This window comes from Trichosurus vulpecula, chromosome 2 (genome assembly GCF_011100635.1).
Source record: "Trichosurus vulpecula isolate mTriVul1 chromosome 2, mTriVul1.pri, whole genome shotgun sequence".
In the NCBI taxonomy this organism is placed as follows: Eukaryota; Metazoa; Chordata; class Mammalia; order Diprotodontia; family Phalangeridae; genus Trichosurus; species Trichosurus vulpecula.
In genome coordinates this window covers 6,303,405-6,330,749 of record NC_050574.1, presented here as the reverse complement: position 1 = coordinate 6,330,749, position 27,345 = coordinate 6,303,405, and the positions used below count along the sequence as shown (strand labels likewise).

Here is a 27,345-nt window from a genome sequence, read left to right as displayed (position 1 = left end):
AACAGTTTAAAATTGATCCTGATATAAACAGGGACAAATTCCCAAAGTGCCATCACAAATTAGTCCATAAACCTCCAGATTAACATACATAAATACATCTTTAGATGATACAGGCTTGAAAATCATGCCCCTATATTTTTCAAAGTATTATAACAACTCGATTCTTTGTTATTACAGAATTAAAGAGCTTTGTGCATAGGAATCCCTCTACACTGAAAACTTTACACAAGATTGAATATCCAAACGTCCTTGATTCGCTTATCAATCTCAATTTCTTAATTAAGTACAATTCTTAATCTAACAACATCTAGATTATAAGAGCAATTATTTTAATCACTAGTGGTAACATTTTAATTTTTAAGGCCCAATACTCTTAGCATTGTAAAAGAAAAGATAACTGTTTATATCCTGAATTGACAGAGATTACAAGAGAACCCAAACAAGGCCTTTGTATAAATAGTTGACTTATAGCAAAAACAATTTCAATTGAACTTCCAGACAAAACTTGAAAGTTATAATTTCTTAGGTTACAGCAATAGTCCAACTTCTTAAACTAATACAACTCTAACAAAAATTATACTATAGAAATGTAATGCCCTAAACATTATTATGTATGTAAAATTTGAACTACTCATTTCAGTCTAGGTAAATACATTTCTAAACCAAATATGACAGTTTAAAATCATCAAATTTTCATCACATCCTTTAAAAGCACCCAATTCACATATATCAAACTCTGACTAAAATCACATAATGGTAAATACAGAAACAATAAATTTCAGATGACATCAATTGCAATTTTAGGTTATCACATATAGGAATTGTTGATCCTATTACTTCTGGTATTTCTATATTAATACATTAATATATATATATATATAAATACATGCATCACATATTAATACATTAATATCCCACTACCTCTGGCCCAAGTATCAGGAATATTTGCCTGGCCATGAATGAACTTAAAGAAGGAAAGAAAAACTTTATTTCATATCATTATCTGCTTTCATGGACCAGCCAGATTTGGATTTGGTACCCTGCTTTCTCCAAGCTTCATTTTATGCATACTGGCAATTAACAAAATGCCTAAAAGGATTTTGTGGTGGAAGGGGTGCAGGCGCTTCAAAAAAAAAAAACCTTTTGGACTCTTAACAAAGATAAGAGGGAGTGGTCCTTAAGAGCACATGGGTTTTGTGACTCCCCCACTCATTCTTTCTACCAAGCTAAAATATTTTCTGTTTCCCCTCTCTTTGTCTGCCTCAGATAACATAGAGGGGAAAAATCCCTTTTAAATGCTGTGGAGGATTGACAAAGGTGAGTTGAAGATCTCAGCCATAGGTAAATTACTTTGGGCCAGGCAGTCCCTTTGAGAACAAAGGAGCCAGCCTTTTAGACATGCTAATTTTCCTATTCCTAACCATTAGCATATGGCTTCAAATCATGATTTTATATAATCTCTGTGAAAACAAAATTCAGTGACACCTTACATGGGCAAAGCTTAATGATTATACAAATCAGAATCTTTCTTATAGTAAATACCCAGAGAGTCAATAAAACCTTTCATCACTCCCTATTTCCCAATCAAGTTACAAGTTTCTTTTAGCTTCAGCTCACCACAGTCTTTCAATGTGGAGGGTGGGGGAAGAGTGTGGCCAGGAGCACATGGCAGCTAAGAGCAACAACCCCCCCACCTAAATTCTTTAATACAAGTTTCTCTCTCTTTCCCAAATTTTACTTTAACTTTTTAGCCTCTGCATTCCACTTTCATTCTTTCCTAATCTTGACTCCAAACTACCTCAAACATTTCAAGTAAATAATAAATTACATATTCACCCATCTTTTCCTTTTCTGAGCTGATTTCTTTTCACCTTAAAACTTAAAGGTTAAAATGACCAACAGTTTTAATCACATCCTAAGCAGACCACTGAACCTCTAAAGTGGTCATCCAATTTTTCATACAGACCCCTTTACTTCTCCTCTACAGTTTAAACACTTGCCTGATGTTAGATAGGCTAACTCAATACAAAATACACAGATTTTTCCTTTAGAAAAGCCCTCCCGGCTGGCAGCTTCAGCTCTGATTCCTTAGCTAACAATTTTCATACCAAAGGAGCCCATTTCAGTCTCCTAGAGTTAAACATTTTACATGAACATAGAACAGAAAAACACAGACAAAACATTAGTCAGACAGACATTTCACATGAACAATTTTGAATTTGAATTCAGACCCACTTCCAACACGACCAGGGGAAACCCATTTTCCCCACTTGAGTTAAATTAAGAGCTCTTTCTATGGCCATTCCTTTCTACTTTGGTACAGCACATTAGGGCTGTCCAAGCGCTGAGATTTGCAACCAATTTACACGAGACAGGTCACCCTTGTCTCCGGGTTAGAAACCCCACAAATTCCAATCCCCTGGCACTGCAAGGCCAGGTGGCTTGGTTTTTCCTAAGACCTCTCCATCTTAGCTCAGTCCCCGAGTGTCTTCTCAGAGTCCTTAAATCTGTCAGTCGACACTCTTGGATCACAAAGACAGAGGACACTGAGGACCTACCCTCGGTCACATGGCATATGTCTGTTAGTGATTGAAAATTTCACGGCGGGCCGATTTCCACTCAGCTCATAGTGCACTCAAATTTCCCCCTTTTTACTTTGCTTCTCCGAGTTCCTCTCCTCCTGAGTTTGTGACTGTCCAGTGAGACCAGGCCTGCCCTCAGGCGCTCAGCTAGTCAGAGAAATCTCCAGCTCCCACGCTGGCTAAGCCCCGAGCCAGGTGCCTGCCCACATGGAGAGTGCAAATCTTGGTGGGACCTCCAAATGTGCACGGGACAGAATTTTTAAATAATAGGAGAGACATCTTTAAGAGAAACAAAGTAAATTTATTCTACAAACCTTGCAAGATTCAGGCACACCTCCATAATGGAGGAGGCGAGGTAAAAGGGAACCTGCCTTAATTTATAGTATTAATGAAAAAGATTCCCACTCACCTCTATCCCTTCTCACCATTGGCTGGGGGATGGGCTTACAGTCTAGGCATGAAAACTACACAGAGGACCAAGATTGATCCGGTTCCTTCAGGTTTTTCCCTGTCAGAACTGAACTGCCAGGGTGGCGTCTGAAAGTCTAGGAGAAGAGATGGGGTGGGGGGAAGGAGAGACCCTTCTTGGAGCAGAGAACAAATAGCTCACAGGAAGTTCGTTATCTTCTAACATCTGGGGGGGGGGAAGGGCATGCCTTCCAAAATTACAAGGCCAAATCCCAAAACCTCTCCAGTAGACACACCCTGTGAAGTCTTCACAATTACCCATCCCATGCAATGTGAAATCTTGTCTGTCATGAGAATATATGTGGTGGTTTAAAGTTATAGTTTCAAATGATGAGGTGAAAGATTCTCTGTGCATGGAGATTTAGCAATGTGTTCACCTAAATTGATAAATGGGTTGTTTCAAGTTTTAAAATGCATAATTATGTTTAGGGCGCTGTTACATTTCTAAATTGTGTAATTTGGCAAACAGATGTATCAGCAATATTGAAAGAAAAAATGTGATTTTATCGATATTAATCTTTTCTTTCACAGTGCTAAGAGTATTGGGCCTTAGAAATTAAAATGTTACTAGTAGTGATTATGAATTCAGATTTGATTTGCTCATCCAACTTAGTTATAGTCACCTGATTGTTAATTAGTAGGTTCTGTTTCAGGTTTTAAATACATGATAATTGCTTGTGGCGTAATATAATATTTCTAAATTTGTTATGTTATGCAACTTGGTTAACGTTGCATTACTATATTGATAGGGAGAAAAGAATTGCTCTTATAATCTAATGTTAGATTAGGAATTGTACTTAATTAAGACCTTGAGGTTGTTAACTGAAACGCAGACTTTTGGAACCATCTAGCCATGAACTCTTATCAGTCTTGTGTAAAGTTATCTGTGCAGAGGAATTCCTGTGAAGTAAGTTTTTTAAGGTCCTGGTAAACTTTGTTATTGTGATAAGGCTAATTTAACTGGGTGAGCAACATCTTTTTGACTAAGGAGCTGATTGGCGGAAACGGGCCAATCAGAAGCTTGGAGTGGAGGGAGATAGGAAGTTCCGCCCTTACTAAGGGAAGGACTAGGGCGTAGGGGATTCTGGGAAATCGAGTCCGGCTGCGGAGGTCCAGGAGACCAATTAGCAGGCGGATCAGGTTGGCTCGGGGCCTGCTGGGAAGTGGAGTCCGGGAGTACCGCTGAGGCAAACGTTCTGGAAGTGGAGGTCCAATGGACGGGAGGTGCGGGTGGGTAAGGGGGCGGGACATCCTGTAGAAGCCCGCTAACTTCCTGGTAAGGTCCCTGCCTCATCTTACAGAGAGAAAGGTCTGACGGAGGAGCGGGAGAGGCGGGGCACCGTGGGATCCTGCTCCAGGAGCCGAGCCTCGGGGGCCTGACAGAAGGCGATCGTCAGGTAAGACAGTTACGTCTTGCTCCCCTTTCTTGCAGTAAATTTAACTAGGGGCTCCCTACATTGTTCCCGCAGCTCTGGGTCCTGGGGGAGGGACGTAAAAGCGGGACGGAGGGAACTTGTGTCCCTCTCCCTTCCGGCGGCAAAGCCGATCGCGCAGTAAAAGGCCCCGGAATTCCGAGCTCCGCCGCAGGCCGTTTGTCCGGGTCTTCCGGAAGGTCCGGGCCGGGCAGTGTCGCCAGAGGACACGAGGCGCTTCTGTGGAAGGGCCGGAAGACCGAGGTTTTCCGGTTGTGGGTGAGACGTGGCGGGGGCTTTGCCGGGTGTGTCGGGAGCCCGGGCCGGCCTGTCGGCCTGTAAGCCCAGGGAGCTCCTGGAGGAGGCGGAGGGAGGGGCCGAGTGTCCCCAGACAAGGCTCCCCGTCAGGAAGGGGGATTACGCCCGAGCCTATGGCGGGCTCAGCCCAAGGTCCCTGCAGGCCTTGGGGGGGGGGGGGGGGGGAGGCTTCCCTTGTCTCCCAGTAGGCTGCAGACCTCTCGCTGTGTCCGTGTTGGTGCCAGAAATGTGGAGGGAGGTGCCGGGGATATGGGAACCCCGACATCAAGGTCCCAGGGCCGGGCCTGGGATGGATTCTTGGACCCGAGCAGGCTTTAAGTGAAGTTGGCAAAAGTTACACTTTTCAGCAGGCAAGAGTTCTTAAGGAACCTGCCCTTTAAGAGGGGATGATAAGGTTTGGGGTTGAGGGATGCCCGAGACCCCAAAATACCGACATGCTGGGTCCTGCCGAATGAGTTTGTTAGAAACATACTTACATTGTCTAGGAATAAACAAGACTCTTTGGGAAGCCAGGAACGTTTTAAATGTAATCCCCCCGAATAAATGGGTACATACCCTGAACAGAGTATAGGAGAAAATACAAAGGACTCAGATGGACGCCCACCCTTTTATAGATCCTCACCTTGAATCTGCCGCCAGCCTCTTCATTGTCCATATACAACCCCCTGAGTTGCCTCCGCCATGCCCTCCTCAAATGGCTCCTTTTAAGGATGGGTACAAGCCTCTGACTGAAACCCGACCAACCTGAGGCCTGGTTTCTGCCTCAGGGGTGGGGGAGTAGAGGGACACCTTGGACTGACTCTGTGGAAACAAAACCCCTCCCCCCATTTCTTACAAACTCGACTCAAGCCTTCTCAGCCAAGGGAAAAGACAAAGTTTATTAAGGATTTATGGTATTGGGTTGTCATTAGAAGTCTCACTGTGACTCTTGTTTTCACAAGCAGGCCAGATTCAATCTACTGACCACCTTCATAGAGGCAAGATGAGACTTAGATAGATACAGAAAGATTGTGGGAGGGAGTGAGAGTGGTCTTGAGTAGACTGGGGTGAGGTCAGACTCCAGGGTGGGAAATATCTATGCTACCTGGAGATGTCTGACAATAAGAGAGCTAAGGTATAGATATTTGGATCTGGATCAAGGGTGGGAAGCAGCCAGAGGGCAGTCCAGAGGTAACCAAACAATGGAAGGCTTGGCTAGGCTATTTGGGCATCAAAAGCTAGATCAAGTGGAAAGATTCAGGTTGGGCTTCAAGGGGGTTCCTACAGTCTAAACCTTGTCATTCCCCCCTCAAATGAATGGGACCCAAATTCTTGTGGGGTTCAAGGGGGTTCCCACAGACTAAACCTCATCAGGGACACAGGTATAGGTTATAGAAGAGATTCCTAGGTGAAACATTTGCCAAATATGCTAATGATGCATTTTGGGGTGGGGTTAGGGAGTGGTTAAGGAGTGGTCTGTTCTGAAAGGAACTTGTACATTTAGTATCTACTACACAGGCCTTTTACCCAGAGTTCACTGGGAAATAGCCCAAAGGTCAGACTGACCAGGAAATGCCAAGGCTGCCCCATCAGTGTCCAGTTAGAAAAGGTCAGCATAAGGGAGCATACATATGTCCAGGTCTAGGATACACATGATGGTCAGTGAGTGGTAAATACCGTTATGACCCAGGACACAGCCAGGTCAGCAGGTGCCCAGGATGTCCGAATAAATCCTCCAAGCTGCCGCCCTCAGGCTAGACCTGCTGGACACCTGGCTTCCAGGCCAGCGGCAGAGGTGGTTTTAGAGCCAGATGTGGGTTAGGGATTGGGGTCCAAGAACCGCATCACTATGATCAGCAACCCCAATGAGAAGTGTAAATTCACCCCTCCCTATGTCTCTGCTATCCTCGTGGTCCAGAACCAGAGTGAACCGACAAGAGTCTGGATCCCAGAAGCTTCTGTGTTAGTTATACTGGGTTTTGGAAGGGGGGGGCGGGGCATCTGAGGCCTAGACTTACTTTCTCTGGCCAAAGTCTCTGGCTCTTTTGATATCTTCTCCCTCTGGCTAGAGACTTAAATGAGGACAGGGACTGACTGCCCCCTGGAATCTGTCCTACAGCCTGCCATGATTTCCTTTATTTATATCTCCTCTCCCTCTGCCCCTTTTACTTCCCAGCCAGGCAAGGTTAAACTTGGCTCCTGCCTGCTCAGCCTCCTCCCACCCCAGGTGTGTGGGTCAGCTAGGGGGAGGGCCTAATGTCCAAAGCTGCCTTTACCCAGCCTGTGTTAGTTAGGTGGCCTGAGGTCAATACTGGCACCTCTACCCCAATAATATAGAGATGTCTCTAAGTAAAGATACCTCCTTCCTTTGAGCTAGGGAAGCTGATCCCAGATCTGCCCCTACCCCAGCCTTAATCAGATTTAGCACTTCCCAGAGATCTTAGTTGTTCTTCTCTTCCTGAAAGCAGAAAAAGACCATCAGCCTGCTAGCCTCCCCACTTACCCAGGCCCCCTTCTTCCCTACAAAATACTAATGAATTATAATCATTCTCATTTATACTCCACATTGAGGTTTCTCAATCACCTTTCAACAAAACGCCATCATCTCACAACCTCCACTCTCACAATAGCTGCTGAGGGAGGGGGTCTACCTGCCTCAAGTCTCTCCCCATTCCAGCCCAGCCCCAAAGTCATTTTCCTAAAGTGCGAGTCTAAACTTGTCACCCCTCTCTTCCACTCCATAAACTCCAGTGGCATAACTTAGCTGTCTCTTGCCTTTCCCGTTTTCCTTTGTGGCATTAAGAAATGTAGCAGACCAGAGAATGAAAGCAAACTTGCAAGGAAGCAAAGAACAGATGGACAGCTCTGAACACGATGCATAGGATTTATTACATAGGCTTTCTTGAAAAGGAGATTTATTGTTGTATATGTTGAATCTGAAGGGATGATGGGACCTGGCCCCCTAGCAGGAAAAGACTATGTCTCTGAAAGAACCCAGTGCCTGAAATTTCCCATACATCACTGGTGCCTCCTCCCAAGGCAACTGCCCAACTAGATCACCTCATTAGCCTACTTGATGCTGTTGACCTAAAGAGGCAAACAGACTAGGTGATATGTGTATGTGAGTGTGTGTGTGTCTGTGTATACGTGCATACATATATACATATATATATACACACACATATATATATACATTTATATTACTCTCTTAAAGCTAGCAGAATGCATACACCTGTGTTGCCAGATGAAATCTAACTGCCTGATAAAAGAATGAGAAGGCTTAGATACATTTTAGGACCATCCCAGTTCTGGGTGGCTGTGTCACTCAAATTTGTGATCTCCATGTATGTTTAAACATAGTGTGAGAAAGGAATTTTTTTTTTTGGAGGGGGGAAGGCAGGGCAATTGGGTTAAGCGACTTGCCTAGGGTCACACAGCTAGTAAGTGTGTTAAGTGTCTGAGACTGTATTTCAACACAGGTCCTCCTGACTCCAGGGCCAGTGTGCTACTCACTGTGCCACCTAGCTGCCCCAAGAAAGGAATTTTCTTAATTGAATAGGTGGTAAATGCAATGAGTTGACGAAGTTGACAAAGTGTCAATTGAAATTACCATCCAGGACATCTGTATTTTCCTTACTGTTAACATACCATAACATAGTATATGTCGATCAAATACTAAGATAAGCAAAGTCCCACCATAGGCGCCTGTCCTTGCTAGTCAGCAGGATCATTAAGGATTTTATGCTCCAGTATTGAGCTCTCCCCACACCCACAGCCTTTGGCCTCCTTTCTAATTTCCTGCCATCATTGTACCCCAGGACTAACATGTCCTGCTTCCTGTATCTCTCCCCTTTCCATTAGAACCTGGGTTTTGAGGTGTGAAAAGGGAAACAGTGGGACCTCAGGGGATGGATTTCATTTGCTAAAGCAGGTGACAGCCAAGCCCCTAGATGTACAGAGAGAGATATGCAGGTTTATATGAGTGGGTAGGGAGAGATTATAATGCAAGTTGTAACATATGCCCTGGAATGAGATGTCCTCTTATTCTGGCCTCACCTCCTCATTAGGATCTAGCTATTTTCCAGTGAGGGAACAAGGAAATAAAATCTACACAGAGGGAAAGCTCCCCCAGTGTAAGGATTGGCGTATGGAAGGTCAAGAATGGAGATGGGCCAAGGTGGAAAATGTCTTAAGTTTGGAGGAGAGTTCAGTGGGGGTGGTCAGGTTTGGGCCCAGGTTGCAGAGAAGAAAGGAGGGTTCTGAGGCGGGGAGGGAATCAGGGTAGGTGAATGGCTGGGAGAACCAGGAGGGAGGTAGCCTAGGCATATCCTTGTGAGGAAGAAGATGAGTATATGTGGGTGTGGGTGTGGGTGTGGCTGGGAGCTGGAAGACCAGGAGATTTGGTTGAGTGGAGTTGGAGTCTCCATGCAGGCTAAGGGAGAGAGGGGGTAGAGCAGTGGGGCAGGAGAGCTGGAAGAGGATCAGGCTGGTGGGGGGATGGCCCTGGTGGAATTTTCTTGCTGAGGGGATGTTTAGAAGCCTGGGAGGAGAGGGGGAAAGAGGACTCATTCCACCAGACTGAAGGGAGGGCAGGTTGGAACTCCTGGGATTAGGAGGACCCACCCAGAGCAGCCTTGAGGGAAGCAAAAGTCCTAGGATGTGAGATCTTTCTCTGCCTTATTCCCTTGGAGCTGAGATTTCTCTGCCTTCTGGGAGCCAGCTCTGCAGATGCAGGTGCCAGGTAGGTCTGAACAGGGGCCCCTCCCTGTACCCCACTTTTTCTGGCTTCCCTGTGGATTGGGCCTCATCTCCCTGCTCTGACCTCTTGGTGACTGTCCTCCAGGCTTGCCAAGAGCAGGCCACCCTCCAAGTCCTTTCTCTGGAGATTGCCCCTCCTACTTGTCCAGGCTGCCTCTTACATCCCAGTGGTCCTAGGGTGCCATCGCCAGTTTTACCATTGGGGCACAGTTGCCTGACCTACATTGCTCACCCATAGTATCAGGTGGAGGCAGAGCTCTGGGTCTGCAGTCATTGAGAGTCTTACTTGTCTCATGCCATCTGGGATCCCAAGCCCCTTCTGCCTTCTGGGTCTCTCCAGGAGGGTGGGGCAGGGGCATGAGGTCTAAGGGAAGGAGGAAGAGAGGGTGGCTAGTCCTCTTCCTGCTCAGACCAAGCTCACTTCCAAGCCTGAACCTCTCTGTTGCCCTCCTGCTGAGGTGGAGTCTCTACCCTGAGGGCAGAGCAGGGCCTTTGTAATCCTTCTGAGATCATTACCAGTGGTTCCCAGCAGGTCAGCATCCACCCTAGGAAGAGAAGGCAAAGACAATGTCTCTCCCATTCTGAGATTCTTCTCCCTCCCCAGGTCAGCTTGCAAAGCCCAAAGCCTAGAACCAGAGGGAATGGCCCCTGGCACCCAGAGATGCTCATCCCAGGTGAGTGCAGTCTTTCCACAGACCTGACCAGCATCAGCAAACCTGGAATCTTAAGAGAGCCAAGGAAGCTTTATCCTGTTAGATATAGGTTGTCCTCTGCAGTGCTGTCAGCAGAGCAGAAGTTGTCCTTCTGGTTTTGCTTATTTCCTCCTCCCTCAAGCCACACAAGCCTTCCCAGGTCTCTCTAAGTCCCTCCCATTTACCATTTCTTAGGTCAAGTCAATAAGCATGTAGAAAGTGGCTTCTCTGTGCCAAGCACTGTGCTAACTTACTGGGGATGCAAAGGAAGGTTGAAAAAACTATAACAACCCCTGCCCTCCATGAGCTTACACTCCAATGAGGAGAGACCATGTTAGCAGCTGTGTCTAAATAACCTCTATACAGTATGGATGGGAGGCACCCTGAGAGAGAAAGTGTTAGCAGTGTCAGGGGCCAGGAAAAGCTTGTTTTCAGAAGGTGGGATTTTACCTGAGATAAGAAGGAAGCTGGGAGGCACATAGATATTTCATTTAATCCCGTTGTAAGAATTATCAGGGTCAGCTAGGGATAGCCAGAATAAGGGAGTGCAGACATGATCCACTGGATTAGTCAGGTAGTTAACAGATATTTGCTAAGCCCTTTGTGCCTTCTAAGACAAAAGAACTGCACAGGAAGTAAGTCTATAAGTTTTCTCAAAGAGGTGGGGCAGATGAGAAATACTGAAGGAGACATTCAATGCATTGATAAAAGAACAGCCATTATAAGTTGTGAACTGATCCAGCCATTCTGGAGAGCAATTTGGAACTCTGCCCAAAGGGCTATAAAAATGTGCACACCCTTTGACCCAGCAATACCACTTCTAGGGCTGTATTCCAAGGAGATCACACAAGTGGGAAAGGAACCCATATGTACAAAAACATTTAAAGCAGATCTTTTTGTGGTGGCAAAGAATTGGATGTCAAGGGGATGCCCAACAATTGGGGAATGGCTAAACAAATTGTGGCATATGAAAGTAATGGAGTACTGTCGTCCTATAAGAAAGGAAGAGCAGACAGATTTCATTATAACCTGGAATGACCTATATGAGGGAGGGGAGCAGAACCAGATCATTATACATGATTATAGACACATGGTATCTGTAGGGACTAACTTTGATAGACTTGGCTCTTCTCATCAATGCAAGGTTCAAAGACAGCTCCAGAACACTCATGATGGAAAAAATTATGCACATCCAGAGAAAGAATTATGGAATCTGAATGCAGATGGAGGCAAACTCTTTGCTGTCTTTCTTTTTTCTCATGATTCATTCCATTGCTTATAATTCTTTATAACTGGACTATTATGTAAATAATTTCAATGTGAAGGTATATGCAGAACCTACACTGGATTACATGCTGTCTTGGGGGGGAAGGAGGAGGGGAGAGAAAATTTGGAACCCAGAAACTCATGGAACTGAGTGTTGCAAACCAAAAATAAAAAATAAATTTACTTAAAAAAAAGAATAAGTAGTACATTGAAATGTAATAATAATAATAATAGCCATTCATAATATAGCCATTATAACATCATTACGATAAATAAATTCAGTGCAGTGAAGGGTCATGACTCAGAACACCAAGTGAAAAGGAAAATTTTGTAAGTTCTTGGGAACCTAAAAAAGTCAGGAAAAGGCTAATAAATTGTTTATTTGCTCATAAGTTCAATAATAGAAATAAATTAAGCTAAAAGAAAAATATAGATTATAAATAGAAGATAAGATGTTTTAAGTAGAATCAAAATAATAAAAAAGTAAAAAGATTTTTACCTACATGAAAGAGAATTGCTCTAAAAATCAAAGAAAAATTGAAAAAGTGACTCATCCTTCTGCTAGAAATGGAAGAAAAGAGCATCGAATGCCATATGCATTGGCTGAACATGTGTTCTACATGTAGCAGGTTGGATAAACAGATCCCTCCTTGTATCAAAGGCTTTACAGATGTCCCCACTCTCTTGTATGATATCCATCAGTCTGCGTCTTCATTGCTGATCAACAATGGTCTTGAGTTCTAGCTGCATATTGAAATAATTTGTTGTTCATAAATAGTGTCAGTGTCTCTCATGCATCAGCTCAATCTGCAACCCCAGCTCATAAAACATTACATTTGTACTGAATCAAGGAACCCTCTTTTCCTCACATAGTTACATTCATTTCTCTATGATTAAATAATACAATGAATGACTATATTCCTTGAACAACTGCAAGCAATCATAAAGCAAGGGCCCCAGATGCTTTTTACCATGACACATCATAGCCAGTGTCATCTGAATCCCTCAGTATAAGAACAGAGAACTCTTCACTTGGCTGCAAAAAGACTCATTCCCCTCAGTTAAGGCCAGCTTCCGGGTAGTCTCTCTTTAGAATGCTTTTCATACTTTCATCTAATTAAGCCTTTATTTCCAACTCTAAGGAAATTTGCAAGATCATTCCTTTTTCTTTGTTCTTTCCTCAGTATCACTGTTAAATTCTCCCCTCCCCCTGCCCAAGAATACACAGTACTTATGAGCTTTTTACAATGTCTTCTTTAATATGTCACTGATGACTCTTCTGGTGGGGAGGAATTTCAGATGACCTTGGCTTTTTCTCCACAGATTCTCTGACCTCACTGACAGAACACATACATTCTCCCTAATTTTATTGGGAGAAACATTTAATAGGACATTTTTCCAGCTTTTATTACTTCAACATGATTCTCACTTCAAATCTAAAATGCTTTTCTCCATATTCCATTGGATTCTTAATGACTGGTTTCAAATGTTGGCTCTGACACTCATAAAGGTTATATGAGTTGTCAGCAAATTCCTGTTTGTTGCCTCAGTTTCCTCTTCTAAGTTGATGAGGGGTGGACTAGATGAATTCTGGAGTCTCTTTCAGCTCTAAATCATGTGATTTTGATGGTTTAGGAGTTGGTGACATTCAAGGATGTGGTTGTGGACTTCACTGAGGAGGAGTGGTGCCTCTTGGACCATTCTCAGAAAAAGCTGTGCATAGAGGTCATGCTGGAGAATATCCAGAACCTGCTGTCCCTGGGTAAGGACCATTTCCTCTCTTTTCTTAGTGTTAATTGTCAGGCCAACATTTGCAGAAGCAGCAGAGAATTGATTCATACTCTGTCCCATCTCAGCCTCAGCAGCTGACGTGACAGCACAGTCTTCTCTGTGCGCCAACTCTCCATCCACTTTGGTCTTGGCTTTCAGCATTTTCAAGTTAAATAACTTATATCATTTAGGTAGCTGCAGATAAAGATCTGGGGTCCTTTTCAGGGGAAAAAACTGGAGTTAAAAAATACACTCTTACTTCAAAGAGAAATTTCAAATGGACACAGGCCCAAAAAGTTCTTGGAAGAACTTAAAAAAGACTTCAAACATGAAATGAGGGACTGAGGAAAAATTAAAGGGAAAAAAAAACAAGAGCAGTCTAGAAATCAAAAAAATTATCAAAAGAAAGAAAACAGATCTAAAAATTTAAGAAAGAAAATAACTACTTAAAAACTAGAATTGGGCAAGAGAAAACTAATGACATTATAAAACACCCAGAAACACTAAAAACCAAAAGAATGAAAAAGAAGGGAATGTGAAACATTTCATTAGAAAAGCAAATGATATGGAGAATAGATTTGTTGGACTACCTAAAAGGTGTGATATATTACAAAGGTCTCGATACGATATTTCAAGGCATTATTAAGGAAAATCGCCCTGAAGGTCTAGAACAATTGGTAAAGTAGAAATAGAAAACAATTCACCATTCACCCCTTGAAAGTGATAATACAAGCCTTGTTTCAAGCTCCCAAGTTAACTAGGAAATAGTAGAAGCAACAAGAAAAACAGGATGTAAATACTGTGGAGCTAGAATCAGATAACACAAGACCTAGCAGCTTCTACGTTAAAAGACTAGGGCTTGGGACATTGTGTTTCGTATAACAAGGGAGCTGCGGTTGTGACCAAAAATAACTCACTCAGCAAAGCTGACTCTAATCCTGAATGGAAAAAAGGACAAGGGAAAGACATTCAGACATTTATGAGAAAAAGAGCAGAACGTGATGGCAACTTGGACATGGATGATCCAGGAGAAATATAAGGTAAACATTAAAGACCAGTTATACGGGGCTCAATGAGGTCAAACTGTTTACTTTTTATACGTGAAGATGTTATCAGTGCTCTTAAGAATGTTGTCATTACTTGGGTAGTTTGAAAGAAAAGCTTAAGCTGAGTTGAGTATGTTGGGTTGATTCTAAAAAATAAAAATGGGTCGGGAGAGGTAAAGTGGAGAAGTTAGTACACATTAACAAGTCCTGAAAGGAAGAAGTGAGACAGAGGAAGCAGATGGGAGTGGAGGACTGACAGTGCAGGAACCTTATTGTCATGGAAGTAACAGACCAAAAAAAAAACAATATCTAAATCATCTTGTTTTAGAAAACAAAATTGAACTGGCCACAAATGAGCTTCCTAAGAATAAAGCAGCAGGACCAGATGGATTTGCAAGGGAATTCTACCAAACATGTAAAGGTCAACTAATTCCAGTATTAAATAAATGATTTGAGAAAAAAAAGAGAAGGAAGGGGAACTACCCAATTCTTTCTATGAAACACATGATGCTGATATTCAAGTCAGGAAGAATATAAAAGAGAACCCTATATACCAATTCAATTAATTTCTATGGATGCCAAAATCCTAAATAAAATACTAACTAGGAGATTACAGCAATATATTGCCAAGATTCTACCTTGTGACCAACTGAGATTTATACCAGGATTGCAGGCATGGTTTAACCTAAGGAAAATTATACTCAAGATCTGTGATATAAATAACAGAAATCATATGAATATATCAATAGCTGAAGAATAAGCTTTTGATCAAATTGGATACTCATTTCTCTTAGGAATACTTGGAAGTATAGGCAAAATGGATTTTTCGTTAAATTGATAAAAGCACTTACCTAAAACTTTGAGTACTTGTAATGGGGAGAAGTTAGCAACCTTCCTAGGAAGAGCCAACTGTTAACAAAAATGGTCATTGTCACCAATATTATTCAATATTGTAGTGGAAATCCTAGAATAGCAATAAGAGAAGGAAAAGGAACAGAAGCAATCAGACTAGGGAATGAGGTAATAAAACGTCTCTTTTGGCTGATGATAGGAAGATACCCATGGAAAATCCCAAAGACTCAACTAAAAACTTGGTAGAAACAATTATTTTAGCCAAGTAGCAGGATATAATAAAACCTCACAGAAATCATCAGCATTCCTATACATCATTAAGAAAACCCTGCAAGAAGAGATAGTACTCTATTATTAAAAAATTCTAGACTAGGTGTGGGGAACCTATGGCCTTGAGGCCACATGCATTCCTAGATCTAGGTCCTCAAGGGTAGTCCTTTCACTGAATCCAAACTTCACAGAACAGATCCCCTTAATAAAAGGATTTGTACTGTAAAACTTGGACTATGTCAAAAGGTAGTGCTTAAGGACCTAGCAGCCCACTTGGGGCCCGGAGACCACAGGTTCTCCACCTATGCCCTAGACAGTATAAAATTCCATTAATGAAAAATAAAAGAGAAAATTTAAAAAAATAATAGGTTATTTTTAATTTTTAAAATGCTATTTGGCACTGGCTAAGAGATAGAAGGGCAGATGAATAGAACAGAGTAACTTTGTGTTTGAAAAAGGTTGACTGGTTTTTGTGATAAGAATTCCTGATTTGGTGAAAATTGTGGGGAATGCTAGAAAATAGTATATCAGAAATTGGACAGTGACTAATATGCTCCATAAACCAAAATAAGGTCCAAATGGACACGTGACCTAGATATAAGGGAGACATAGGAAATTAAAAGAACATGATGGAGCATATTACCAGTCAGACTTATGGAGAGGTGAACAATTCATGCATAAACAAGTGGTAGCACAGTGAAGTGCAAAATGAATGATTTTCAATTACATTAAATTACAAAAGTTTTGGACAAATAAAAGCAGTGTAACCAAGATCAGAAGGAAAGCAGAAAATTGGGGGAAAAATTCTAGACAGTTTTTCAGATAAAGGTCTTATATCTCATATTTAAAGAATTTGGTCAAATCTAAAAGAATATGAGTCATTCCCCAGCCCTAAATTTAGGTCAAAGGCTCACAATCAGTTTCTGATGAAAAAATCAAAACTATATACAGTCATATGAGAAAACTGCTTAAAATCATTTTTTTTATTCCAGAAATACTAATTAAAACAACTTTGAAATATCATCTTGTCAGGCTACAGTGATAGAAGGGGAAAGGGGCAGATGTTGGAGAGGATATGGAAAATCTAGGACACTAATTCACTGTTGCCAGATCTGTAAACTGATCTGTTTTCCAGAGCAACCTGTAATTATGCCCAAAGAATTAAACGTTGTCTACCACTTAATGGTGTTCTTAGGTCTGTGTTGCAAGATAATTAAGGAAAACAGAGAAAATGTTTTAAAATACTTATAGTAGATCACTTTTTGGTAGCAAGGATTATAAATAGTGGAGATGCCCACTAATTGATGAATGGCTTGAGAGGGACTGACTGAGTACAACCTGAGGTAAATGGACGTTAGCTTCAGCAGGGGTTGAGAATGGCTCCTGAGAATACTATGGAAGTGTTCAGCCCAGCTCTCCAGGATCATGTTCTTACCTCTAATCAATGTGACTAAATTAGCACTGAGATGCACCATAGGCAGATAGGTCTTTGGCCCATACATAGCCTTTAGAGACTGGGCCATCTCCAGTTGTTCAGATCTCTATCTGGCCACTGGACCTTGATGGCTGGCTCTGGAGGAGAAAAGCTCGTGGTTTGGCATAGGCTTCTCTCACTTATGTCCAGTTCAGTGGTAAGTCATGGCATCATCTCCCTGATGTCATGGTTTTCCAGAGCAAAGGACAAACCACAACTATACAACCTCAAACCCAATGTGGGGTGAAGTTCTGCTGGCTCAGAGTGAATGTAAATAATAATTGTTTTTCCTTAGGCCAGTGACTCTGAGGGTCTTCTCATCAAAGTTTAATTTTTTTTTAATTAAAGAATCCATTCCTTGACTCACTTCTTAAAAAGGCCTAATCACTGAATAGGCATTGCCTCAGTCAAAGTGAGAAGTTGGAAAGACCTTAGCTTTAAAAGGCCAAGGTGTCCCACTGTACCCTGGGCCATCTCCATTTTCCTGATCTATTTCTTACCACTAAATACAGAGAGCTCTGGAGGAAAAAGTGAGGTTGGTGACTTTGCACTCCTCTCTTTCACTTAAATCCAATTTCAGTGCAAGTCATGGCATCATCTTCCTCATGTCCTGGTCCTCTTTGACAATGAAGGACAAACCAAAACCACACAGCCTTCAGGGCATCATAAAATGCTTTGGATTGTTACTATCAGCACAAAACTGAATTTCATCTGTCTTTTTACTGAGCCGAGAATACTGAATCTCTTAAGTTTTGCTTGCATTTAAATTTTGGTGGACTTAAACAGGGCTTTCTTCGAGATGGATGAATTAACCTACTGGTAGGTAAGTCTGTTGAGTTCTCATTTTTTATTTAGTAGCTTCTGAATGTCCCCATGATTTTTATTAAAACCTGTTTAGATTTTTACTACTGTCCTGGCATGATGAGTTAATGTGTACAATAAATCTCTGAAAGCTGGCCACTCCTTTCCTGCTGGAATGTTGAAAATGCTGTTTTGGCTCAGCCTTCTCTCCAAGTTAGCAATAAATTGTTCTTCCATGGAGAGTCACTCTTAGCTGTTGACATTAATTCTTCTGGTCACTTGACTTGGGGCTGCTGCTTTTGTTGAATATGAATGTTTAGTCTCTGATGGGTCCAGCACTCTTTGGCCCACATCTCCTTTGTCACTCTCACATCCAGTCTGTCTCTTCTCCTTACAGTGACACAGTCTGTTTAATGCCAGTGTTTGCTCCAAGAGTACATCCATGAAGTTTTATTGCCTTTAGGGTGGTGATGAGAAGGTCATGAGTTGCATAAATCTTCAGTAACCATTGCTATTATATTATTTATGTTTGCAAATCATTTTTTGTATATATGTGTGATTGATTGTTTTCCTCAGATGTAGAGACCAAGTTTGAAGCAAATGAAATAACTAGAAAGCTGGGAATTTTTGTGGAAGGATGTGACCTGCAAAGATTCATGAGTGATGCCCCCTGTGACTTCCATTTGAGAGAAATCCATGACTTTATTATCAAGGAAGATGAAAACCCAAAGAGTGACTGTGAATTTGATGAAATTGGAACAAGATTCAGACTGTCTTCAATCCTACATCACTGTAAGAAAATTAGCTCAGGCAGTGACTGTCCTCCAGATATTGAATATAGGAAATGCTTTACTGAAGAGGTAAAGTTTTTTCAGTCCCTGGAGAAGGCTCCCAGAATGCAAATGTATCCTGGTAATCAGTGGGAGATGGCTGTGAACTGGAGTTCAGACATCAATAAACAGAAAAGTGATACTGGAGAAATGCTTTCTGTAAGTAATAAAGGTGGGAAGGCCTTGATTCAGAGCTCTAAGCTCATCACTCATCAGCAATTTCCCACTAGAAAAGAGTCTGAGGAATATGAGTGGGAAACAACTTCATCCTACCAATCATCTATTCCTTGCCAGCCTAGATTTCAAGGAGAAATGAAAAGATATGCATCTGTTCAGTGTGGGAAGACCTTTGGTTGTAACTCAGATCTTGATAGACCTCAGAAGATTCATACTGGGGAGAAGTTCTATGAACACAATGAATGTGGGAAGGCTATCTGCTTATCTCTCCTTATTGGCCTTCAGGGAATCCATACTGGAGAGAAACTTATTGAATGTAATCAGTGTGGAAAAATTTTAAGAAATAAATACACTCTTGCTTTACATCAGAGAATACACACTGGAAAGAGAAGTTTTGAATGCAATCAGTGTGGAAAGGTTTTCCCACAAAGAGGCCATCTTGCTGCACATCAGAGAATCCACACTGGAGAGAAGCCTTATGGATGTAATCAGTGTGGAAAGGCTTTCAGCGTGAGCTCCAGTCTTATTTCACATCAGAGAATTCACACTGGAGAGAAGCCTTATGGATGTAATCAATGTGGAAAGGCTTTCAGAATGAGCTCCAGTCTAACTGCACATCAGAGAGTTCACACTGGAGAGAAACCTTTTGCATGTAATCAGTGTGGAAAGGCTTTCAAACAGAGGGGCCATCTTTTTACACATCAGAAAATCCACACTGGAGAGAAACCTTTTGAATGTAATCAGTGCGGAAAGGCTTTCATACATAAGAGCAGTCTTATTACACATCAGAAATTCCACACTGGAAATAAGCCTTTTGAATGTAATCAGTGTGGAAAAGCTTTCACAGAGAACAGCGCTCTTACTAAACATCAGAGAATCCACACTCGAGAGAAATTTTTTGAATGTAATCAGTGTGGAAAAACTTTAAGAAATAAATACACTCTTTCTTTACATCAGAGAATGCACACTGGAAAGAGATGTTTTGAATGCAATCAGTGTGGAAAAGCTTTCAAAGAGAACTCTACTCTTGCTAAGCATCAGAGAATCCATACTAGAGAGAAACTTGAATGTAATCAGTGTGGAAAAATTTTAAGAAATAAATACATTCTTGCTGCACATCAGAGAATACACACTGGAATGAGACCTTTTGAATGCAATCAGTGTGGAAAGGTTTTCACACAAAGGAGCCATCTTGCTGCACATCACAGGATACACAGTGGAGAAAAGCCTTATGGATGTAATCAATGTGGAAAGGCTTTCACACAGAGCTCCAATCTTGCTGCACATCAGAGAATACACAGTGGAAAGAGACCTTTTGAATGCAATCAGTGTGGAAAGGTTTTCACACAAAGGGGCCGTCTTGTTGCACATCAGAGAATCCACACAGGAGAGAAGCCTTATGCATGTAATCAATGTGGAAAGGCTTTCACCGAAAGCTCCCATCTTGCTGCACATCAGAGAATCCACACTGGAGAGAAACCTTATGTATGTAATCAGTGTGGAAAGGCTTTCATAGAGAGGGGCTATCTTACTAGACATCAGAAAATCCACTATGGAGAAAAGCCTTATGGATGTAATCAATGTGGAAAGGCTTTCACACAGAACTCCAGTCTTGCTAAACATCAGAGAATCCACAGTGGAGAGAAACCATATGAATGCAATGAATGTGGAAGGGCTTTTACACAGAAGGCCTATCTCACTTCACATAGGAGAATCCACACTGGAGAAAAACCTTATATATGTAATCAGTGTGGAAGGGCTTTCAGACAGAGCTCCATTCTTGCTACTCATCAAAAAGTCCATGGTCGAGGGAAGCCTTAGGGATATAATCAATGTGGAAAGGCTTTCAGATTCCCCTCCATCCTTACTTTACATAAGAGAATTCACACTGGAGAGAAACCCTAGGAACTTCATTCTTCATATGAGGGCATGATATAGTTATTGTGTTCATGTGTCAATAATCCTTAGCAGTGTTGGTTCAAATTCATGCAGTATTCATTAACTTCCTTACATTCAATATTCAATAACTGTTGGTGGGAAAATTCACCATATGCACATATGTTCTCAATTATATCCAAATAAGTTTTTGATAGGTTTTAAAATTCCAGACTTGGTCTGCTCTGTAGGTAGGCTAGAGGAAGGGGGAGTACATTTGGTGGACTTGAAAGGATAACTTGCCAATGGGAATTTAAAACCTTCAATTCACTGAATAAGAACGGAGCAACTGCGAGAAATGATGGAGAGGAAAGCTGATGGAATGTTAGATAAGGAGGACAATCAGCACAAATAGTACATTGTGGAGTCTTACGTCAATACAGTGAGGACTAGTTTACACCTAGTGAATAAAGAGTTCGTTCAAAGATATAACTTTATGGGGCAGCTAGGTGGCACAGTGAGTAGTACACATGGCCTGTAGTTGGGAGGACCTGAGTTCAAATGTGGGCTCAGACACTTGACACACTTCTTGCTGTGTGACCTTGGGCAAGTCACTTAACCACAATTACACTGCCTTCCCCTGTCCAAAAACATGTAACTTTACTATATGCTAATTATTAAAATATGTAGTTTGATTATTTTCTATATTATGGCAGATTATTATTGTTATTATCACTTAAAGTTTAACCCATAAGTTACCTTACTTTGGCTAGGGGAGGTCCTAGTACCTTAAATTGCAGCCTTATAGAGACTTTGAACACTGTCAACAGGGCTGGGGAGATCTGTTCACAGGTTAAGTCAGAAATCCAAAGGAGCCTCACAGACAGATTTCTTCAGGGGATTTTGCTATGCTTTTCTCCCAACAGTTAGTCACTTATCATTAGTTTCTTCATTTAAACAAAATGTACTTCATTATTTTTCAAATATTTTGTTGCATCCTGTAAGAGACACATGTAAGCTCTAATAGTATCCATGTTAAAGGTAACCTGCTGTAACAACTTTTTTCTTAAGTTACAAGACAAGAGAAAAACAGTTCAATACAATGCATTTTGAAAAGATGATACAGGGAAAATCAGTCATCCTGTCTCCATTGACATTTTAGTAATTGTATATAATGGCATCAAAAACCTAGTATTTAGTGTGGAGGAAGTAAAGTCAGTGAAAGAAATAGCAATAGTTCATTTCTATAGGATTTACCACAGGCCTGGCTTTTCTCCTAAAGAATTTCAGAGACCTGTGAGGTCTCCCACCCACCTTGCACTTGCCTCCCCCTGCTTCTAGATGATGGACTACCTGTCTCCTTCAAGGGTTTAAACTTGCCTCTTTCTGTGGTTTGTCCTTCCTTCTAGAAGAGGTCCATGATGTCAGGGAGGCAATGCCATGACATGCGAGTCTGTTGGATTTAAGTGAGGCAGAGCTGTGCCAAGTCACCAGCCTCACTTTCTCCTCCTGGGCCATCTGGGTCCAGTGGGAAGATGTAGATCAGGACAACTGAAGATGGCCCAGGATGCATTGGGGATTTTGGCCATTTCAAGCTTAGGTCTTTTGCAAGTCTGTTTGACTGAGGCAAGGCACATTCCGGGATTCAAGGCTCAATGAGAATTGAGGTAGAGAATGGCCTCTTTACCTAGTTAAAATTAAAATAAAACAAACAGTTTTGTGAATGGGGGAGACCCTCGGGATTTCTGGCCAAGACAAACAATTGCTATTTATATTTTTTTAAAAATGGGTATTAACATGATAGAAGAAAACTTCAACCCAGAAGGGGATTGAAGACTTGGGAGACTGCTGGGTATGCTTTAAATGCCAGAAACCTTTTAAGTTTGTTCTTGCTTCTAACAATAAATTATTGTATTGTACTTCGGATCCATTTTATCAGGATCATAATGAAAACCCTACATACAGTATTTTAGCCTATATAACTACTGTTACATTTATTTTCTTGAGTATTACTATTTCCACTTTATAGCTGAGGAAGTAGTTCTCCATACTTCAAACTAGTTTAAGTTGCAAATCTAGTCACCCTGGAGGATGATATTGCTTCCTTCGTTATTGACAAATGCTCCAGAGTGTGCAAAGCTAACTTCACAATAGACAGTGCCCTTCAGATTGTCTTCCCTTTGGGCACCCCAGACATCAGGGTATGATGGTGGGTATGGGCAAGAAAGAGAGCTCTGTGAGGGATGAGCTCTAGAACAAGAGTGATAGTCTGACCCTGCCGTTCTCCATTGAATATGGAATTTTTAATCCATACTTCTTTCTCTGGAAATGGATAGCATTTTCCAACATGAGTCTTTTTGAATTGTCTTGGATCATTGCATTGCTGAGAACAGCTAACTCTAACTAAGCAGGTTATTGGGCGATGTTGCATTACTGTGTACAGTATTCTGGGTCAGCCCACTTCATTCACCTTCCAGGTTTCTCTGAAATCTGATTGCTCATCATTTCTTATGGAAGAGTAATATTCCACTACAGTCATATGCCACAACTTACTCAGCCATGAGCATCTCCTCAAAATTCAAGGCAGTCCTCCCATTCCTGGGCCTTATCTTGCAGTGGGGAGTGGTGGGCAGGGAGGGGCTCAAGGGAGCCTTGGGTACTGCAGAAAGGGTGAGTTTTGATCTTGCTTCCTTAGGTGAATTGGAGGAGAGGGCAAGTTTGGGGATGAAAATGAAGCTAAACGAAGGCATACACGTGTATATACACACACATATGTATGATGTGGTTTAAGGTTGCTGGGAATCCCAACGATGCAGTTTGGGGTTGGTGGGAACCCTGAAAGTCAGTGTACAGGGCAAGTCCCCCTGGAAAGAATGCAAGCACTTCTTTCAGTCCAAGTGGCAGGTTTATTGTAATGCCAAAAGAGGAGGTCTGGATTCCCAGTGAATCTGCACCTAAATGGGGATTAAAGATTGATACTTGGACAAAAAACAAACCATGAAAAAATTTGGATGAGATTAAAAGAGTGGTGAATAGCCTGGGGTGGCCCAGGTGCAACTGCTCTGTGGTGGGACAGAGCCACAGATACTACTGAGTATCTAGCTAGGCTGCGCTGGGCCACATGCCTGGGGCAAGATATCAGGGACTTGGTTGAGTGGGAAAATTCTGGGTCTAGGTCCCATCACCTGTTCATTCCCCCCTTGGACAAATGGGACCCAAAACCTTTTGGCTTAAGCGTCTTAGCTTCTGAAACTGCTTCCTAGTGCCAACGGCCATAGAGCTGTCACGGCTTCAAAGGGGTCCCAGGGAGGAGATTGATTGGGACCAAGCAGAGGCTGCATCTAGGGGAAGATTTGAGGGGGTGAGGGGTTGGGACATGGGCCGGTCCCCACTGTTTGCTACCAGCTGTAGGTGAATGGCCTGTGGTCTGGAAGACATCAATCTGAGAAGAAATTCTGACAAGCTAGTTCAATAAGTAGGGGCCAGATACAGGGAGAAGTAAAAGTGATGTCAGAATGAGGGAAAACAAAGAAAGCAAGAGCCCATTGAAATCATTCCCATTTGATAGACAGGATTATCTGATCTTGTTACTTCGCCAAACTTCCACTCTGCTTCCATTTCCTTTAGGAGGATCAAATGTTATTAGGACGTAACAACCATTTTGCAGGTAGAGGTTTTCCACCCTTGGCCAGAGGCTGACTCCAATTCTAACAAAAGACTTGGGAGGATACTTAGAAGTCAAATATCCTTTTTCTATAGGTTATCTCCCTCTAACCAAATTGATTGCACTGAAATTCTCTTTCCCAGACCAAACTGAAGATGCTTCTGATTTAATTTCTGTAATTAATAGCAATACCCAGTTACTAAGTTGTTTAGGTTATAGAACGGAATATAATTTTAGGCTGAATATCTCAGATCTCAAACAAATTTTGTTATCCTTAGGCTGTGGGATAATTATTCACAGGACTATGCCCACAGGCAGATGAGTACCCCAAGTATTAATTTAGCCAGCTGATTGCAATTTGGAATATCTACATATTCAAGTCAAAACAGCAGGATCTCACATACTGCCTTTGTGCTCACATCTTTTACTGACCATTTGCTCTGATTACAGAAATTTGCCATAAAGAGATAAAGCAGGGACAATACTGCCAAGTATGCCAACGGTGCCATATATTGTTCCCACCTCATAAGAAGACTCAGGAATAGGCAGTTGGGTAGCATTCCTTTTCAAAAGAACACGATGGGGAAACTATCCCGTGCTAGACTGAGGCTAAAATTGTCCTCTCAGCGTCTCTAGACCTGCACGTCCACCTGTATGCCATTCTCTGAGATTATTGATTGTGGATGGATTATGAAGACAAAATCAGTCATGGTCCCATGAACTTTTACTTCAAACAGCACAGATTGGGGAAAGTTTGCCAGGACTCATCTCAAGTGTAAACTGTGCTTGTGTAAAAGCTAGTCATTGGAGATCATTTCTATGTCCTTGCAAATTCTGAGCAAGCCCAGTTCATTATTTAGGAGATTTACAACATAAAGGGGATTGACCAGGACCCCAGAGATGGGGCTTCCCATCCACCCCACCTCCCCTTAGAATTGCTGCGGGTCTTGCCTTTTCACTAGCCCTGAGGACTGCTCTGAATGGGCACAGCGAGTCTGGATAAGGCTTTCACCATCCCCTGCTTTCCACACACACGGTACTCCATTACCAGTTTTAGGTTTCACCTCTTAGTTAACAATCTAACAATTTTCATAAGTTAGAAGAAAATTTTTCCATTTAAACCTTAAACAGGATTCGCAGGGAAACCATTTTCCCACTGTCTTTAGTTTCTCTCATTTCATACTCTTAATAACATCCAGGTTATGAAAGGTCACTTGACATAACTGATACAGAAATTTACCCAGCTTGAGACTTGTAACAAACCAACCAGGCAACTTCAATTTTGTTGAATGCATTTCCATATTACTTTACACAGAGAATTGACATCTCATCATTAACATGTTAAAACTAAAACTTTGAAAGAGTGGGTTTACCATCAGTAGCTGCTAAAGGTCCCAAGGTCATGAGACCATGGGTGTCTGTAACCAGGAAGGAGGAGCAGTGCCTTGGGGAAGGTACTGTGCCTGAGGAAAGATGCCTTTGCAAAACAGACCCATTCACTGGTAAGGTTCGTATGAGGAGAGAAGCCCAGCTGTTTTATAGGAAGCATTTTACTGAGCATCAGCCAGCCCTACAAGTCCAAGCCCACCCATGGCATTGGCAGGTACATCCATCTGCTCATTCCAGCTGTGCCCAAGCAGAAAATAGGGGAGAGTGAGATGAAGCTGAGTTCCCATGGGACAAATTACACTTCAGGAGCATTAAATGTTTACCTGTCAGCTTATGACGTGACCCTGCTGGAGAACTATGCCAAGTATGTTCACTAGCTTTGCACCAACTATTCCATTAAAGTGGAGGAAAGCTATGCTCTGCTCACCCAGACCGTGGAAATACTGCAGATACGGGAGCAAAGCAACAAGATGCTCCTGGATTCAGGCCTTACCAGCCATGAATGAGTGGTCCAGGTGAGCAATTTGAGTTCCATGTGTGCAACAATTTTCTTGAAAATTCTTCAAAGCAATCTGCCAGGAGTCAACCTGTGTAAGGGAGCACACTGAGGAGGCTTACAGAGGAAGGTTCAAAGCTTGCCCAGAACTGTAAGAATTATTGGCCAGAATGAACTAAGAGATGGTGGACATGTTTGAAGAACCTGCTGAGTAAATGGATCTCTGCTGAGTTACAAGATTGAAATAGTAGTTGTGGCCTCTTAGAGACTTCAGCTTCTGTTCCCTTAGCCACAGAGCCACGAGTTTCCCTCACGGACTGTGTATATTGTTTGTAAACCAAACTTCTTACTTTGGGACAGTGGGAAAAAAAAGAAAAGAGTAGGGTTACCAAGTACAGAGGCTGCTTGGCTTCTTACCTTGTGCTGCCTTGGCCTATCTCCCTTTCTTCTCCCCCCACTGCTGCTGGGGGTGGTGGTGGTCAGCAGGATATGATGAATTTGGTTGATATTTTCAGGCTTTCTGGGTGGGCTACTGGATGCCCAGGGGTCAGGGACTTTGCCAGTGGGGTCCCCAATGTAGCTGCCACCCTTCCCCCTCCTTCCTTTCCCCAGGTGGGGGAGGGTGAATTTGAAGGCAACCTAAATTCTCTACTATTCTCCAATACTCTGTTCTCTTAGTCTGATCTGAGATGGGAGAGGTTAACAGGAAACCAGGGAGCTGTTTGCAATCCCTGCACCAAAATAACTTCTTAACTCTAGAAAAGGGAATGGGGGAAGGGAGTGACTGGGATTGTAAGAAGGTGTCTCAAAACTCCTTAATGATCAATCTCAACCTCCAGAATTTGCTAAGATGTTTTTAGTTGTTCTAAATTTTCACTGTACTCTTAGGCTGGTCAGAGGTGGGACTACAGGAAGACCTCAAACTAAGCCCCTTTCAGATTTGAAATATACAGGCATTTCTGTGATCTGGAAATCAGCTTAGAAAAAGAAAAAAACTTCAGGGACTTTTAAGAGTTGAAAGGATGTCAGAAAAGGATCTTGGAATTCCCTACTGGTTGTACTTCTATGACCCAGGCTAGAACCCTGGCTGCAACTTCATGCTCCTGTGACCCTGGGCCAGTAATTGACTACTCTGAGTCTTGTTCCTCCAGGCAAAATGAGGGCCTGGAGCTTTTAGGCACCTTCTGGCTCTAGCCCAGGGTTCTTTGGCAGCTGGCCACTTGAAA

General features: G+C 42.2%; 1 protein-coding gene and 1 pseudogene across 1 annotated transcript; both read left to right on the top strand.

Moving 5' to 3' along the window:
- Positions 1–4,349: 4,349 nt before the first annotated feature.
- Positions 4,350–22,489, top strand: LOC118838925 (zinc finger protein 665-like). Its single transcript, XM_036746307.1, has 4 exons — positions 4,350–4,447; positions 10,122–10,191; positions 13,111–13,237; positions 18,265–22,489. Exons 2-4 carry the CDS (start codon positions 10,159–10,161, stop codon positions 20,514–20,516), a joined length of 2,412 nt encoding a protein of 803 aa, XP_036602202.1. The 5' UTR covers positions 4,350–4,447; positions 10,122–10,158; the 3' UTR covers positions 20,517–22,489.
- An 891-nt stretch (positions 22,490–23,380) lies between these two features.
- On the top strand, positions 23,381–26,481 carry LOC118836166 (annotated as a pseudogene).
- Positions 26,482–27,345: the final 864 nt, after the last annotated feature.